General features: G+C 36.9%; 1 protein-coding gene across 1 annotated transcript in view; it reads left to right on the top strand.

Annotated features, from left to right (window-relative positions):
* ENPP3 (ectonucleotide pyrophosphatase/phosphodiesterase 3) overlaps positions 1-16875 on the top strand; it is a 64658-nt gene that overhangs the window by 29033 nt on the left and 18750 nt on the right. The window contains exons 13-19 of the mRNA XM_060029948.1: positions 1171-1299; positions 1683-1714; positions 4455-4582; positions 10212-10278; positions 12256-12343; positions 13663-13841; positions 15585-15636. Coding sequence (XP_059885931.1) covers positions 1171-1299; positions 1683-1714; positions 4455-4582; positions 10212-10278; positions 12256-12343; positions 13663-13841; positions 15585-15636 — 675 coding nt within the window. The remainder of the gene's footprint in view (positions 1-1170; positions 1300-1682; positions 1715-4454; positions 4583-10211; positions 10279-12255; positions 12344-13662; positions 13842-15584; positions 15637-16875) is intronic.

Here is a 16875-nt window from a genome sequence, read left to right as displayed (position 1 = left end):
TCTGAAAAATCTATCCATACACTTAATTTTCTATATATTTGGAGTTAGTAGTACTTAACAAGGATGTGGCTGGGCTGTCATCATAAAAAGTGTCTTCTTTTCAGTGAATGATTCATTCATATAGATTGGCTGCAGTTTGCTGAATTGGCTAGTTTTACCATGTTCTGTGTATTTTTTTGGTGATGTGAATAGACTTCTATAAAGTCCTGTCACTCCACATTTCTCTGCTTGAGGGTAGTTCTCCATTTCCATCAACCTGAATATTAAAAGAAGTGAGACAGACGTCATGCCCTCTGCAACCTCACTTTTAAAGTACTCATTCATTCAACAAATATTTTTTAAGTGCTAACTCAGTGCCAAGTATTTTCCTTGATGTGGTGTGGTAGGAAGTACGTAAAGCAGAAGTGGACCTTTTCTAGACAGGGTAATCTAGATGGGGTGAGAAGAGGAAAAGGGACACGTCTGCAGAATATTGTTTATATCTTACAACAAGATAATGTGAGACATAGTAATTTATTTTAAGTTTCTAAAATGGTTCCCTAATACTTTGACCCATTGTTTTAAAATTGAAGAAAATATTTTAATGCATATTTTGTTAAAAAATTATAAAATATAAAAATAATAAAATGAATGGTAAAAATAATAAAAATATGGATGGAATCTGAAGAATCTTCAAATAAAAAAGGTTTAACTACCAATTCTTTTTTAAAGCATATGCTTCTTATATAAATTTAAATAATACACTTATGAAAAGTAAAAATTATCTAGACTTTGTTCTCTTGCTTAATGTATTGTTTTATAAAAATGCATGTTATTTTTTGATTTAAAAATATATCATGTTGCTTTATGTAAAATCAGATGTTATAAAGGTTTAATTAGCTTCCTACAGAGAACTTTCTTCTTCGAAATTACTTTAACAGATCTACATTGAACAGATGATCTGTTTATAATTCCTATCTGTTCTTCTCTTATAAACATGATCCTTGTCTTCCACTGCCAGGATTTTCAAGGCCTGCTAATTAGAATAAAATAATTGAGTAAATTGTAAAGGTTCTCAGTCAAACTTGGTTTGAGATCTGTAACATAAAATATCTCCTATTTGATCTGATCAAAGACAACCGATCGTTACCATCTTATACATTCAGTGAATAATTTTTTTTTTTAATTCAGGAATGGATCAGACTTATTGTGACAAAGTAGAATATATGACTAATTATTTTTCCCAAACAAACTTCTACATGTATGGAGGACCTGCCCCCCGCATCAGGACTCTGAATATACCTCATGATTTTTTTACTTGTAAGTATGAAGATGACCACATAAAAAAATAAAGGTAATACTGAAAGCGAATAACCATAGCCTCCTGATTCTGAGGATGCAGGGATTACCAGGCCCCCTCTTCTCACCTCTTGGGAAGACCACACAGAAGCAAATGAGAAAATCCCATGTTTAATTACAGTCTGTCATTAAAGTCTATGGTAATATCTAATATTGTTAAGTTAAAATATACTCCATTCTTAAATGCTAAAATAATTCTTTGCTTAAAGTACTTTTTTACTTAATTTTACCAGATCACAGTCATTAATAAATGTCTGTGTCAAATTCACCTGAATTGTTTATATTTTTTTGCAGTTGTCAGGTATCAGTTGTAATGTGATTTACTTCTTTTTCTTTTGAAACAGTTAATTCTGAAGAAATTGTTAGGAACCTCAGTGTAAGTATACAGTCTTCTAATGCATATGTTTAAATTAATGGATGTCTTTAATCTAAGTTTCAAGAAAGCTGTATTCTATATTTTCGAGTCCAAGCCATTTGTAATTTATTTCTTAAACCTCCATCAACTTTATTTTAAATTCCTGTCAGTTGGTTTTACCTTAGCTGTTTTTATTTTGGAGTTGACACCGCCATTGGAAATTTGTTTGGGTATCGGAGGCACTCACTCCTGAATTGAATGGGCTGATGTTTCATTCAAAGGATCTGGGCTAGTGAGCTTAAGGCGGCATCATTTTTCATATTTTTTGTATGATCTAATATTGGAAAACAGTGAAGCACAGATATTATAGATCTTTTTGTACAGGTCAGAAAAATCAACTCCCTTAAGTATAATTGCAACTGCTTTTGATTGGTTCTTGTATCCCAGGTTGTAAGTAAATAAGCAGGACAAATTCCAGATAGCTTAAAGCGGTCGAAATATTAAAATATTTAATATTTTTAATATTAAATGAAATATTTATTTGTTTTATATTATATATAAGACCACCATTATATTAAATGAAATATTTAATATTAATAAAATATTCTTCTATGGTGGTTTTAATGGTTCTATGTTTAAAGTATATTTGCAAATATACATCTATTATATGGATTCATGAGTTTACCATGGCTTGGGATAGGGCTAGATTTATTTACGTATAGGCGATATGCAAACATAGTAAAAACTGTGAGAATAAAATGTGAATCATTGAACGCTGAAAATGTGAATAAGGAAACGCTGGGGAAAGAGTGGTTACTATAACCTGGGACCCACTGCAAGTTTGAAGTAAGAATGAACGCTTGAGCAGAATTCTTTAGTGTTAGTCACTCCTTTTGTCTCTTACACCTAATATTCTGATCTTGAGTAAGCATGATGGGTCATCTCACTCCCTACTGGTGAAGGTGGTGAAGGGTGTACCTGGAATGTGCCCATGCTGACTGGAAGGGTAGTGGAGAATTTCCAGCAAATGGACTCTCTAAATCCACATATCATTTTCCCTTTTTTCCATCACCTCATGATCCATATAGCTGTAGTCCTATTGGTGAAATGATGGCAAATGTCTAATAATCCTAGTGGCGCAAAGGGATTGGATACCGCAGGCTTTGGAAATCCATTACATGGCATCACAGATAGGACCAGGCCTGGAGCTGCAGAGCCCTGAGGAAATGGACTATCATTTTATGAAGTAGCCCATTATTCCCAGGGAAAAGTTCCAAGTGGTAGTACAATATTTCCAGGAATGCTGATTTGTGGGCCTATATTGAGCTTATATTGGACAAACATAACCAAACACGAAGTGGCAAGTTCCACACATTCTGGCTGCATGACAGACAGCAGCATCAACTTTGTTCTTAGATAAAAGGACCAAAATTATATCTCAACTCTAGCGTCTTCATCTCAAATTCTCAGATGCAAAGAATAACCCCATACTTCTTCAGAGGTTGGCAGTGTACCACAAGTTTTCTCTGGATTTACTCGGGCTGTACATCCAGTCAGCAAAGTGTGCCTCATCAAATGATCGGCGGTCCTTAAGGGCACATTCTAGTCCCTTGGACCTTTGAGGAAGCTGCGTCCTCAGCAGCTGCCACAGTGTGCTTGCCTGGAAGTTACAAAAATAGCGGCTTAAGAAAGAAGTAATGATAAATGAAAACGTAGAAAAATAAGAAGACTGGAAAAGTAGGCAAGAAAAAAAAATATCTGGCAGAAATATCTGTGCAATAAATAAGTTTCTCTGCCCTTTTTCATTCTATAACTCTCTTCACTCTCCTACTCTCTGTATTTCTTTTAAATTTTTAAAATCAATTTTGTAGTGTCTCTTCTTTTTCTTATGCAAATTGAACATGAGATAATAGTGACACAGACTTGAAATATTTATGAGATTGTTGAGGCTTAAAATAAATAAGAAACTGAGCAAGTAGAAAACAATTCATTTCCCCTTATCCTCACCTGTATTTTTTTTTTTCTGTTGTTTCTCAAAAAAGTCGAGGGAGAAAAAGGTTCTTTGTAGTTCTATTTCTCATTTGCTCAGTTTTTTTACATGTATAGATACCAGTATGATTTGCACCTTTACCAAGTTTTTAAATACGCCATCTAGTTAACAGCAGTTATTATTAAGAAATAAAATTTCATTCCAGTTTGTGAAGAGACCCATGAATTTTTCACAAGTGGGAGAACTGGACTAGATTTCAAAAACTATTGACTTGATTTGAAAATTAAGCAAATGTAGGTTATTTAAAGGGTAAATTGAGTCAATTGTGAAGGGATTTTTGGTGCAATTTAACTAATTTAAAAATTTTTTACTCATATTTATTAATGTCTATATAAGACTTTTCATGTATAATTTAGACTCCAAATTTGTAATTGCCACTCTAAATACAAACTTATATTTATTCTCTGTCGAAAAAGGAGGGGAGATTTATGGTGGTTTAATGTATATATACAAGAATAAAACTTCAGACAGCAAACAATATAATTTACATCATATGTTAAATTAGAACTTAAATATTGTTGCCACAATTAAAAACAATATAACTAGAGAATGTGACTACACATAATCAGTGTAATGTTCCTATTTTATTAGCCAGGCTTAAATCCTCTTACTTTTAAAAAGTGTTTAACAAATCATCTTAGGAGGTGAAATTGTTGAATTAGTTTGCATATCTTATAGGTGTCATGAAGAAATAATTTACCTCTTTTGCAGTGCCGAAAACCTGATCAGCATTTCACACCCTATTTGACTCCTGATTTGCCAAAACGCCTACACTATGCCAAAAATGTCAGAATTGACAAAGCTCATCTTCTGATGGATCGACAGTGGCAGGCTGTGAGGTCTGTGTGTCTGTTAACTTATCTCATAATATTTTTTTTTTTGCGGTACGTGTGCCTCTCACTGCTGTGGCCTCTCCCATTGCGGAGCACAGGCTCCGGACGCGCAGGCTCAGCGGCCATGGCTCACGGGCCCAGCCGCTCCGCGGCATGTGGGATCTTCCCGGACCGGGGCACGAACCCGCATCCCCTGCATCGGCAGACGGACTCTCAACCACTGTGCCACCAGGGAAGCCCTCTCGTAATACTTTTAACAGCCATCTTTCATTATAAATTTCCCTGACCTTACCCTGCTATTATGATCACATGAATTTTCCTGAGTATGACAATTTCTTGACCTTTTATATGCTATCTAGCACTTCTGTATTTGAAATGACTGTTACGAGGTTGCCCGTCTTAGCCTACTAATCTTTACAATGTAGATGAGAATGAGGAAGAAGGCTGACTGTCGAGAGATTATCAGAACCAGCACATTCTTAACCACTGAGACCACTGTGGTCTCCTTTAGGTGGCAGACAGGATATAAAGATGGCATCAGTTGTCTCAGAGGCTGGTAATGAGTAATGAATTAGATAGCTCTTTAAGTTCGTTGTCATCTTTGTGGTTTTTCTGAAGGAGCATGCTTATGGCTGTAAGGCCAAGCTAACCAATTAGTTGTAACATTTCTTTTTTTCTAGCTATAATTGTGATTCATATTGATCATTGAGCATTTGCAAAATATAAGGCCATTTTGAGAAAATATAAAGCATTCTGAATCATTCTATCCCCAAATAACCAATTAATTAATTGACTCAACAAAATGTTCTTGATGCTTGCTATGTGTGTACCAAACCCTGTTCTAGGCATTTGGGATACAGGAATTATTCCTGCCCTCCTTGTCAAATGGAGAAGACTGATAATAAGCCAGTAAACAAATAAATACACACTATCTGGTAGTTTAACTCACATTCCCTAGTTTTGTATTTTATTCCAGTATTTTTTCCATATGCATAAGTGGATATAAATAGAAGATATGTTTAGTAAAGGAAGAGGAGACAAAGGAAGAGAGGAAGTTGTGCTCTAACATAATAAATGTGTGCAGGATGAGGAAATGGAGATTTGCTAGGGTCTATTCACTGAGATAACAGGAAAGCCAAGCAGGGCACCGCTAGGCCAGGGAGTGTGCAGTTTAACACGTGGCCACTAGATGACACTAGCCTTTCTTCTTGGAATTGGAGTTTCATAGCCCTTTGGCTTAGAAGGCTGTCCTGTGGGTCAGGACAGCATTCTCTAAAAGAAGATTAAATTACGTGAGATAAATTAAGCTTTACTAACGTTAAATATATAAGATTTTTAGTAGTGTGTGTATGTAATATATAAATGTGAGTGAGTTCTCCAGATATTTACTGTTGAGGGTATGAGATCAAAGGAGTTAGGAGACCAATGGTGCAACATGAGAAGGTGCCCATCAGTTCAACAACATGGACTATGGGTTATAGAAGGAGAGTCCAGCCACCAGGATACCTCTGGGTTTCACACATTAATACTCAGTCTCAAATTGTGAGCTTTGTACATGTACTAGCTAGCAGTCAGATGTACATAGAGCAGCAGCCCCAGAGTTCAAGTCCCGGCTCCGCACCTAGTTTGTTGTGAGAACTTGCCCAGATAAATATCTCAGGTCTTCATTTGTCTCATCTGTAACACAAGACGAACCTGGTTTTACTATTCTCTTGCTATTCATATACAACGTAAACTAACTTACATCAGAAGAAATGCTGACTACAGCCCCAATCAGAGCAACAGGAAGTCTCATCTGATTAAGTCCTGGGTGTATCCTACCTCCAACCCTTAACACATGAGTCTCAGGCTACCTATTTTCTAAGTTAAAATATGTCATCTTTAGTTATAATGTTCAATATTTGATAACTAGGTTACCTTTTCAAATTATAGCAAATTTAGTGTAATCTATTTTCCTCCTTTTCCTCCTTATTTTGCCCTCTATAAAATGTGTTAGATTTTACTAATTTGGGGAAACCCAATTATTTGAAACTAGTTGAAGTGATGTTAAATTTCCCTTTTAGATAACATGAATAATAGCTTTTTATGTTATGACTGGAAACTGACAAATCATCGATTTGTCCAGGCACATTTCTAAGAAATGGAGATAGGCACAGTCCCCACCAGAAGGATCTTCACCCAGGGAGGGAGGATGACAACAGTTATAATCAGGTGTAACAACTGTTGCACTGGGATCAAGTACAAGGCACAAGGAAACAAAGAGTGATTTCACACCCCAGGTGCGGATGCCAGAGAATGTCAGAGAACGCTTCCTCATAGGTGTGATTCCTGCTCTGGGTTTTGAAGGCTCAGGATGGGTTAGGCTAAATGCTGTCACATAAGTGGGTCTCCCTGTGCAGTTGTCTAGTCTGTGCATTGTACAGAGGCACTCAACCAAGGAGACGAGTGGGAGCGGGAATCTAACCCTTGTTCAGCTCACCAAGCCTGGACAGGCTGTGTCTGCAGAGGAGAAGGACCCCTTTTCCTTACTGGAAGGCACCCCTCTGCTTGCCACACCTTGAGCACTGCCAGGCTGTGTCTTCTCAGATTTGTTTCTTTCTCTGAATTCTCTGCTCAGAGCAGTGGAGCACCTTTTTTTTAAAAAATTATTTTTTTATATTTATTTTTGGTTGCATTGGGTCTTCGTTGCTGCGTGTGGACTTTCTCTAGTTGTGGCGAGTGGGGGCTGCTCTTCACTGCGGTGCGCAGGCTTCTCATTGCAGTGGCTTCTCTTGTTGCAGAGCACGGGCTGTAGGCACACGGGCTTCAGTAGTTGTTACAGCACACAGGCTCAGCAGTTGTGGCTCGCGGGCTCTAGAGCACAGGCTTAGTAGTTGTGGCACACAGGCTCAGTATCTGTGGCTCGCGGACTCTAGAGTGCAGGCTCAGTAGTTGTGGCACACAGGTTTAGTTGCTCCGTGGCATGTGGGATCTTCCCGGACCAGAGTTCGAACCCGTGACTCCTGCATTGGCAGGCGGATTCTTAACCACTGCGCTACCAGGGAAGTCCCTTTTTTTTTTTTTTTAAGTCAGTAGCAGCTCTGGGGCAAGGAAAGGTAGAAACAGAGGGTCAGGTTTCCAGGCAGAGGGACTAGATTGCATGAATTGCAAGTGGTTCCGTTTTGCTAGAGCACCTAGTGAATGAAGCTGCCTTCATTCAGGTCCTCCTGCATGAAGGACCTTATCTGTCAGGACTAAAGAGTGTGACTTTGTGAAAAGAGTAGGAGACCACTGGGAGATACAAGGTGGCTGGAGGTGAATATATTGGGATTTGCATTTCTGAGAGCTCACTCCAGCTGCCATATGGAGGGGGATGGTCAAGCAAGTGGCAGAGAGGCCAGTTAGAAAGATGTGTTGTGACCCAGTCTTCAGCGTGATGACAGCCCCAAGGGAGGCTGTGGAGCTGTAGTGGATGGCAAAACTAGTCAGCACACTTTTGGGAAAGTATGGTGAACTTATGACCCAGATTTTCCAGAATAGTACCAGTTCATTATATTCTGTCTTCCATTAGTACTCATTAAAATATATGTTTCCATTTCCAGCAGGGACATATAGGGTTAAATACAATTAGGGGTGTGTGTATGTGTATGAGTTATGTGGGAAGATTTTGGAGTTCAGAGTCAGAATAACCAATTCAGGTCAGATCTAGCTTAGAATGGTGGCAGTAGAGGAAAGCGAGGGAAATGTGACAGGTACGACAGAGAAAGATAGGACTTGGCACCTAACTGGGTATCAGGAGAGAAGACTTGCTCATTGCCCGTGTGTGTCATGTCCCAGCTGTGGCAGAGGAACGGGGCCTTAATTTTGACTTTATTAATTAGACATGGAGAAGATAAAAGAGATTTGTTCCAAAAGATTTTAGATAGTACTTGGAAGTTGAGCTAAATTATGAAAGATAAAATCAACTCATCTTTTCCAATTGCCAGCTTCCATTTTTCCATATGTAATTTCCAGAGGCAAATTAATGGTTGGAAAGCTTGAATGTGAGCAATTAGAAAAGCAGACTTCTAAAGTTTTCACTTGGAAAGCAATAAAAAAGAGAGGTTTTTCTAACAATATTTTTATCTTTTGCTTCCAAATATGGTTTTGTAATACTAAAGTTTTCTAATGAAGATGGGTTAGGGATTGGAAATATAAAAACAAACCAACAAAAACTAGATTTATCTGAAAACAGAAAGATAAAGGATCAATTTTAGAGAATTTTACCTATGGCTTAGTTCAAAAGACCTTTCCTTTCTCTCATTAATGAATACTCTAGCTTCCCACACAGAATTTAAAACTTAATTATACTCAATCAAATAGCTCCAGTAATCTTGGGGAACCAAATATATATGGAATAAGTATAAAATATTTTTTAGAACAAGTTTTACCTCATACCATCAATTTTATTGGCATTAACTAAGATGACATGAACTGGCACCTCAGAGTAACTGAACTTAAACCCCCTATTAAAAGGACTACTCTTGCTTTCCCCATTCTGGGTGGTACTTAGTTTCTCCTTTTTTCCCTCTATTGGGTAGAGTTGAGTGTGGCCTTGTGAGTTTTGTGATTTATTTTTTATTTTGTGATTTATTTTTATTTTTTTATTTAACCTGAGTGAGAATCAGTTATGAATTTTCTAAAAGTTGATTTTTTAAGACACTAAAGTCCTGCTCTCAATTAGGGTTACAATGTAAAAAACAAAAACTGTGCCTGTGTGTGTGTGTGTGTGTGTGTGTGTGTGTGTGTGTGTGTGTATTTGCCCAGGGGTTGGCAGCTGGGCATTGGGGAAACAAATGAGAGATATTTTTTAAGGCCAACATTTGGAAATATTAGTCATTTTCCCTTTAGGGGCCTAATTTGAACCTGTATAACATTATTGCTTTAAAAAAATCTAGGTTCCTTTATCACTATTTTGTTTTCAAGTATAAAAACTAACTACATATAAAATTGCTAATACTGCTCAATTCAAAGACTAAAATGTGAAAATGTAGGCAAAATACAAATGAATTAAATTTGAAAAGTCTTTCAAGTAATAGAACAACAACCTATGGAAGAAAATCCCAAAAGTTAAAACTAAACTCTGACTTTACAGAATATACTGGCTTTTCCTTCCCAAGTATTATAATTAACTTGCCCTGAGTATTCTCTATTCATATTTTCATATTATTTCCCTAGATATCTCTGACCTAAAATAGGAATTGATATTTTTTCCCAGTTCCAAAGATTTATTTTTAAAGCACTGAAACGCTTAACATAATATATTAATCAAACTACTCTTAATCACACAGACATGGATGTGTAAATGTACAGGTAAGCCCGAAGACAAAGTTTTTAAAAATCAGTGCCTTTGTATATCCTTCTCTTAATATTTAAAAGCCAAATACTTTGAATTCTATTTATAGATACTGGAATTCTCCTTCCTTCTCTCCTACCACTCTTTGTTCCTCTGTGGCTCTGAATTTGAGCACGAAAATAAATATATTTATGCTGTTGTTGACAGAAAATTTTACTTATATAAAAGGAGAGGCTACATCAAAATCCACTAACGCTCAGTTTGCAATAAGGTCTCATATTAATAGATTCATCAGAGTGTAATAATATTATTTCTTTATAGGACTAAACCATTTTCATCCTGTGGAGGAGGCAACCATGGTTATAACAATGAGTTTAAGAGCATGGAGGTAACTTACTGCTTTTTTTTTAAACAAATATTTATTGAGCACCTACTTTGTGACAGACAATGTTCAGGACTCTTGAATACCTTTGTGAACAACACAGATAAAGACCCCTGCCCTCATGAAGTTTTCATTCTAACAGATGGATATAGCCAATTGACATAACAGAGCAATGTATGGCTGGTATGTTAGGAGATAAGTGCTACGGGAAATAAAGAAAAAGTAAAGCAGGGTAGGTGGAAATTGGGGGTGTTTTGGGGTGACATGGGGGCAGGGTGCAACTTTAACTAAGATGGAGATGGTAAGATTCATTGAGATGACGGCTGAGCAGAGACTTGAAGAAGGTGCAAGAATTAACCTTTCAAGTATTCAGGGGACAGGTGTCCAAGGCAGAAGAAACAGCCAGTGTCAAGGGCCTAAGATGGGAACGTGTCTGATATGTTGGAGGTGAGAGAACTTTTGTTAGGCTGTTAGGATATTAGACCATGGCTGCCGCTGATTGGAGAGGAAAGAGGGAGAGTTAGTTTGATATGTTAAATTCAAGGTATTTATTAGGCATGCAAGTGGAGATGTTACATATAGGCAATTAGAGAGTCTACCTAAAGGGATAGAAAAATTGAGTTTTGGGTATATAAATTATTTCGAAGATATGTGACTAGATAACATTCTCAGGGATTGAGTGTAGGTGGAGAAGAAGAGCAAGTACTGAGCCTTAAGCACTTTTCCTTGAAGAGATTGGGAGACAAAGAGTTACTAGCAAAGAGACCTGGGGGTAGAGCCAGTGAGGGAAGAAGAAAACCAGGAAAGTGTGTTGTCCTTGGAGCCCAGGGAGGAAACTATTTGAAAGAGCCCATGAGTAAAGTGTAGCCAATATTCCCCCCTCAGTAAAGCTTCATGATTTTGCAACCTGATTGTCTTATCTAGTTCCATTTGTCTCACACACACACACACACACACACACACACACACACACACACACACGCCCCTTTCCAAAGAAAGAAAAATGTGTTAGGCTCTATATGAATATACTGCCTCTTAACATTGTCATGATGAATTATATCTCTTTGTAAATACTTGAGAAGTTTCTGCCTTCTCTATTAATTAGGGTACTATTTGATAATTGAGTTAATTACTGCGAGAAAAACCTATGCCTCCAATTCTTTGCTGATTATCTTGGGAAAATATATATGTGTATATTTATATTCCTGTAGCCTGAAGAGAATTGCCTATCCGTGTTTGATACTGTTCTTCTAGATATTTAGAATCTAAAACAAATTAGATCTGTTATAAATAATATAAGGTTACCTTTAATTATTTAAACATAAATAAAAATATTTAGGTCTCTTCATCCTAAAAGTAAATAGGAGATGTCTTTGAGAAATCAGTGAGCAAGTATAAGTTGTGCAAAAATATTTAATACTTAGAAATGTCAACATTTTTTGTCATGTAGTAGTAACATATGTGAACAATGATAAGAAAGGAGTATAAAAAGAATATATGATGTTGTATGATGAATGTCTAATTTCTGTTGTCCAGATGTTGTAGAATTGTGCAGGCATCGGTTGTCCAGTGTTGCTTGTATTCTCCTAGTCTGTTGACATAGGAGGTGCTATTGAAGCAGGTGGATTTAGAAGTAAACACAGTATGGATTATATTTGATTGGACTTGGTACAACATCTCAGGTGGAAACGTTGCAAAAATCATTTTCAAAGCTGGAAAGCAGCCAATATTTTACGATAACTATAAATGGAGCATTTAAAAATTGTGAATCACTATATTGCACACCTGTAACCTATAATATTGTACAGCAAATGTACTTCAATAATAAAAAAAACATACTGTTAAAAAAAATCTGGAAAGGAATTCTTAAAGAGGCTTAAGATACAAATAGAAGAGCTGTTAGAAAAAGAAAATTGTGTCTCTTCCAACATCTGTTTTTGAGATTACATGGCATCTAGTAACAGGTGGACTATTACTGCCTAGGCTATCTTTCTGGCACATGGACCCAGTTTTAAACAGCAGACTGAAGTTGAGCCATTTGACAATATTGAAATCTATAACCTAATGTGTGGTAAGTATACCTATATAACTTCAACAATCATACATGAATTGAGTTTTAAAAATATGAATTTGAAGCTGGTGATAAATTGAATCCCAGAAGTAGATGCTCTGTCCTAAGGAGATGGAAAGTAGAAAAGATGAGGTAGAATTATTTACTATTCAGAATTATTTAGCAGTCAATGTGAGTTCTTTTCATTTTGTTTTGTTTTAGTAATGATAAACATTAGACCCTGGGAGACCAACTTTTCTGTTAGTTACTACATGAAAATTTAATTTAATAGAACTTAGATAAATAAAATTACACTTCCAACTTTTCAGAGCAGGGAAAACACAGCAAAAAAACAGAAGTATTTTCTTGTAATTACAGAGAGAAAGCTTCTGGAATAAAAGGATGGTAAAAAAGTCCTATTTGGATCGACACATTACACTCAATGTTAAAAAACAGTAAAGAATTAGAGTTTTGGGGGATCTAACCTACCTTCCTGCCTATGTGCTTACCTCAGACCACACATCATTTAGCTAGGCAAGGCAATGAATTGAGTTGCAATTTCACCTTTAGCTACAGGAATTTGGGAACATAAGTACACTCACAGTTGTCACTCTTCATCTTGCCACTGGCCTGTGGTAATTGAATGTAACTTAGAGACCAAAGAGTATCCATTTAAAAATAATGTGTTGTAGCATTAACTTAAATTCTTTGTTCCCAAGACTGAGTTTATGGTCAGGGCTACTGGCCCTTTCCAGGAAAGGTTTAAAAAGAACTAGTTAAGATTGCAGTTCTAGGAGAGATCTCTTTGGTAGTCCTCAGCAGGGACTTACAAGGTTATGTTTGTGCAATATTTGTATGTTCTGTTTTTATAGGAAAAACTATAAAAAGTTCTCTAAATTTTAAGCAAAATTCACTAGTTTAATATTTTAAAAGTATCTGTACTTAGAGTATTTTCCTATAATTAAATAAATATACTACAAGTAAGACTGTAAATTATTTAAGTTCTTTAAACTTGTTTTTACTAAAAGTGTAGCTTTTTTATGCTAGAAAACCATGATATACTTAAGGCACAAAGTGATCATTTAAGCAGAGATGCTCTTCTCCGGAGGAACAGAAACAGTTCATAAACATTCCTATGGCTCATTTACAGCAACTGTTCCTATTTTCTAGAAAGACTAGGTATGGAAATTGGGAGGGGAGGGGGAAGCTGCTAAACTGAATGGTGTATGCAGCAGAATTTATTAAAGGAAGTGAACACTAAGTGTTTGTTTTCTCCCATCTTCTGCATAGATGTTGTTGCCTTCTAATTTAAAACTACTTTGAATTTAATTTTTAAACAGATCTTCTACACATTCAACCAGCACCAAACAATGGTACCCATGGTAGTTTAAACTATCTTCTGAAGGTGCCTTTTTATGAACCATCTCATGCAGAAGAAGTGTCAAAGTTTTCTGTTTGTGGCTTTACTGTTCCAGTGCCCACAGATACTCTAGGATGTTCATGCCCGGAGCTACAAAGTGTAAGTAATAACTTCATGTATCCATAAGAATGTAAAGGGGCAAACTCACCTATAACCAGAGTAGCTAACAACCAGGTTTGTGTTCTAGCTCAGATATTTACTAAGAGAATATGTGGTTTCTCTGAACCTTATCTGGAAATGAGAGGTACATTGTAAGATTAAGTATGTGAATATGTTTTGTAAGCTGGAAAGCACTACTTGGCAATTGTTAATCCACGGTGAGCTAACTGTCCGTAATCGTTCAAAAGAGTGGAATCCTGGGGCTCTCTTTGATTTCCCTCATCAACCATCTTTCTTACAGCTTAAGAATCAGATGGTCATACTCGGTTATTTCAGAGCAGAAATAGCCCGCGGGGGCAGGGACTGAGATCTGGCATCTGACACACCCACTAGGGTAGGTGCTGCGGAGTCTGCTCAGCAGGAAGCCTAGCATTTAAAGTGGGAGGTATTCTTCTGGGTAGTAGTGAAGAACCCTTTGATGAGAGGACGCTTGGAGGCTGCCTGACAGACAGTCAGCATTGGGAAGGTCTTTTTAGTGGATCAGATGCCCAGCTGAGTTCAGCAGCAGGATTTCAGATCCCAGGAGACTCTCAGCCAGGTGAGATTCCAGTGCTAAGAGGGGTCTCCCAAAGGCAAGCAATCAGAACAGGAGCTCAGAATGCAAGGACCAAGCCCCGCTGTGAGAATTAAAGCACATGGGTGGGGCTGGGATATCGGAATGGAATTGGAGCCCACTATCGGGACTCCATCAAGCTAAAGCTAATGTCGAGGTGCATTTGATGCCAAGTCCCGAGGGTGGCTGTAAAGCTAAATAAACACCAGCTGCCTCAGGTAAGAATTGTTTCTTAGAGCCAGGGGTCAGGGAAGGCTTTCCATTCTCTGATCCTCAAAGTAACATCATATCACAGAAATAAATGCATAAGTAAATTACCAACCAAAAAAGATTTAAAAGGGCAAAAGTCTAAACTTCCCAGTAAAAATCAAATCCATCCTGAAAATCAGAGTAAATGTGTGGGTTTCCTACTGCTCCAGATAACCTCAATGGAACCACTATTTAAAGTAATAATAATAAATATTATAAAGTGGGTGTTTTCTTCCCCACTTTAGAGATAAAGAGGGCTCCGAAAAGTTAGGTAAATTGTCCAGTGTCACAGAAGCTCGGTCTATGTGACTGCAAACCCCAAGTTCTTCTTTGTAAGGAAGGTCCCTTCCTGCTCAGTGTGGTCCCAGGATCAGCATCTGCATCACTTGCAAGCTCATTGGAGATGCAGAATCTCAGGCCCCCCGAGCTTGGGCTCACACTGAATCAGAATGTACATTTTAGCAAGACTCTCAAGGGAGTTTCGTGTGTGTGTGTGTGTGTGTGTGTGTGTGTGTGTGTGTGTATATATATATATATATATATATATATATATATATATATATATATATATAAAAGCTTGAGAAACCCTGGGATGTTGTCATCCCAACTTAGTAATTGATTCCAGCACGGTCAGAATGATCTGCCCCATTATCAATTACATCTTTGCAGACTCCCACACAACAAATGTATTCCTGGGAGTAGCAATGTCTCTATATTTCTGAGGTAGTGGCAGAACTGGAATTTAAACTCAAGTTAGTCTGGCTTTTTTGTTCTGTAGTAAAACATTCATGTGACTACTGCAGAAATAATCTTGATCACCTTTTAAAACATGTGTTGTTACTATGATTCACTTTCTCCCCATCTCCCACGTTATCTTGCAGAGTGCTGACCTTGACCGCGTGAATCAAATGCTAAATCTCACCCAAGCTGAAAGTAGGTCAATAGAAAGCACGTTAAGTCTTCGATGTTTAGACCTAACAGAATGCCACATTGCCTTTTGGAGGTTCTCCAAAATAAGCTTACAGGTTCTTTTGAACATAAAGATTTTCTTGCCAATATATAAGAGGGAAAAATGCCCCAGGTCTAATAACAACAGTAGCAGCATGGAATAGTTATGATGGTCTCAAGCACTCAGCAATTCCTTGAAATGGTGGTGCGTTGTCTACAGTTCCCTATTCACTTTTTTAGATGTGAAGAGACAAACTGCCTGGGTTTAAGTCCTATGTCTACTTCTTCCCCTCTGTGTAAGCTGGGCCAAATTACTTAACCTCTCTGTGCCTCAGTCTCTTCCATAATAATGGTACTCACCTCACGTAGTTGAAAAGATTGAAAGAGTTAATCCTTGACATGTACACACTGCTATATTTAAAATAGATAACCAACGAGAACCTACTGTATAGCACAGGGAATGCTACTCAATATTCTGTAATAACCTAAATGGGAAAAGAATTTGAAAAAGAATAAATGCATGAATATATGTATAACTGAATCGCTTTGCTGCACACCTGAAACTAACACAACATTGTTAATCAACTATGCTCTGACATAGAATAAAAATTAAAAAAAAAGAGCTAACCCATGGAAAGAATGTAGAACGGTGTCTGCCCTGGAGCAATATGATTATTACCTGTTATCCCTTTTATTTTTTACTTTAAAAATTTTTTAACTGAAGTATAATTGACGTATAACATTTTATTAGTTTCAAGTGTACAATATAATGATTCAATATTTGTATATATTGCAAAATGACCACCACAGTAAGTCTAGTTAACATCTGTCCCCATACATAGTTATAAAAACTTTTTTTTTCTTGTGATGAGGGTTTTTAAGATTTACTCTCTTAGTGACTTTCAAATGTGCAATACTGTGTTATTAACTACAATCAACCTGTTACCTTTCAAGTATTCTTGTATTGAGCTCTCTAGGCCTGTTTCATCATTGTAAAATGGAAATACCTACTTTTAGAGTTGTTATGAAGACTAAATGAGTTAACATACGTGTGTACTTAGAATGGTGCCTGGCACACAGTAACAGTTCAGTAAATACGTTGGCTGTTTTGACAATCTTCTTATAATCTACTGAGTGTTATTCCATGGCATGAATACTCTGCACATTTTTTAACCATCAGTAATTGGTGGAATTTAGACTAATGGCAGATAATTAAAAATGAAT

The sequence above is a fragment of the Delphinus delphis genome, chromosome 14 (genome assembly GCF_949987515.2).
Source record: "Delphinus delphis chromosome 14, mDelDel1.2, whole genome shotgun sequence".
NCBI classification, from domain to species: domain Eukaryota; kingdom Metazoa; phylum Chordata; class Mammalia; order Artiodactyla; family Delphinidae; genus Delphinus; species Delphinus delphis.
The sequence above is the reverse complement of the archived record's forward strand: the minus strand, read 5'-3'. Positions and strand labels throughout refer to the sequence as shown.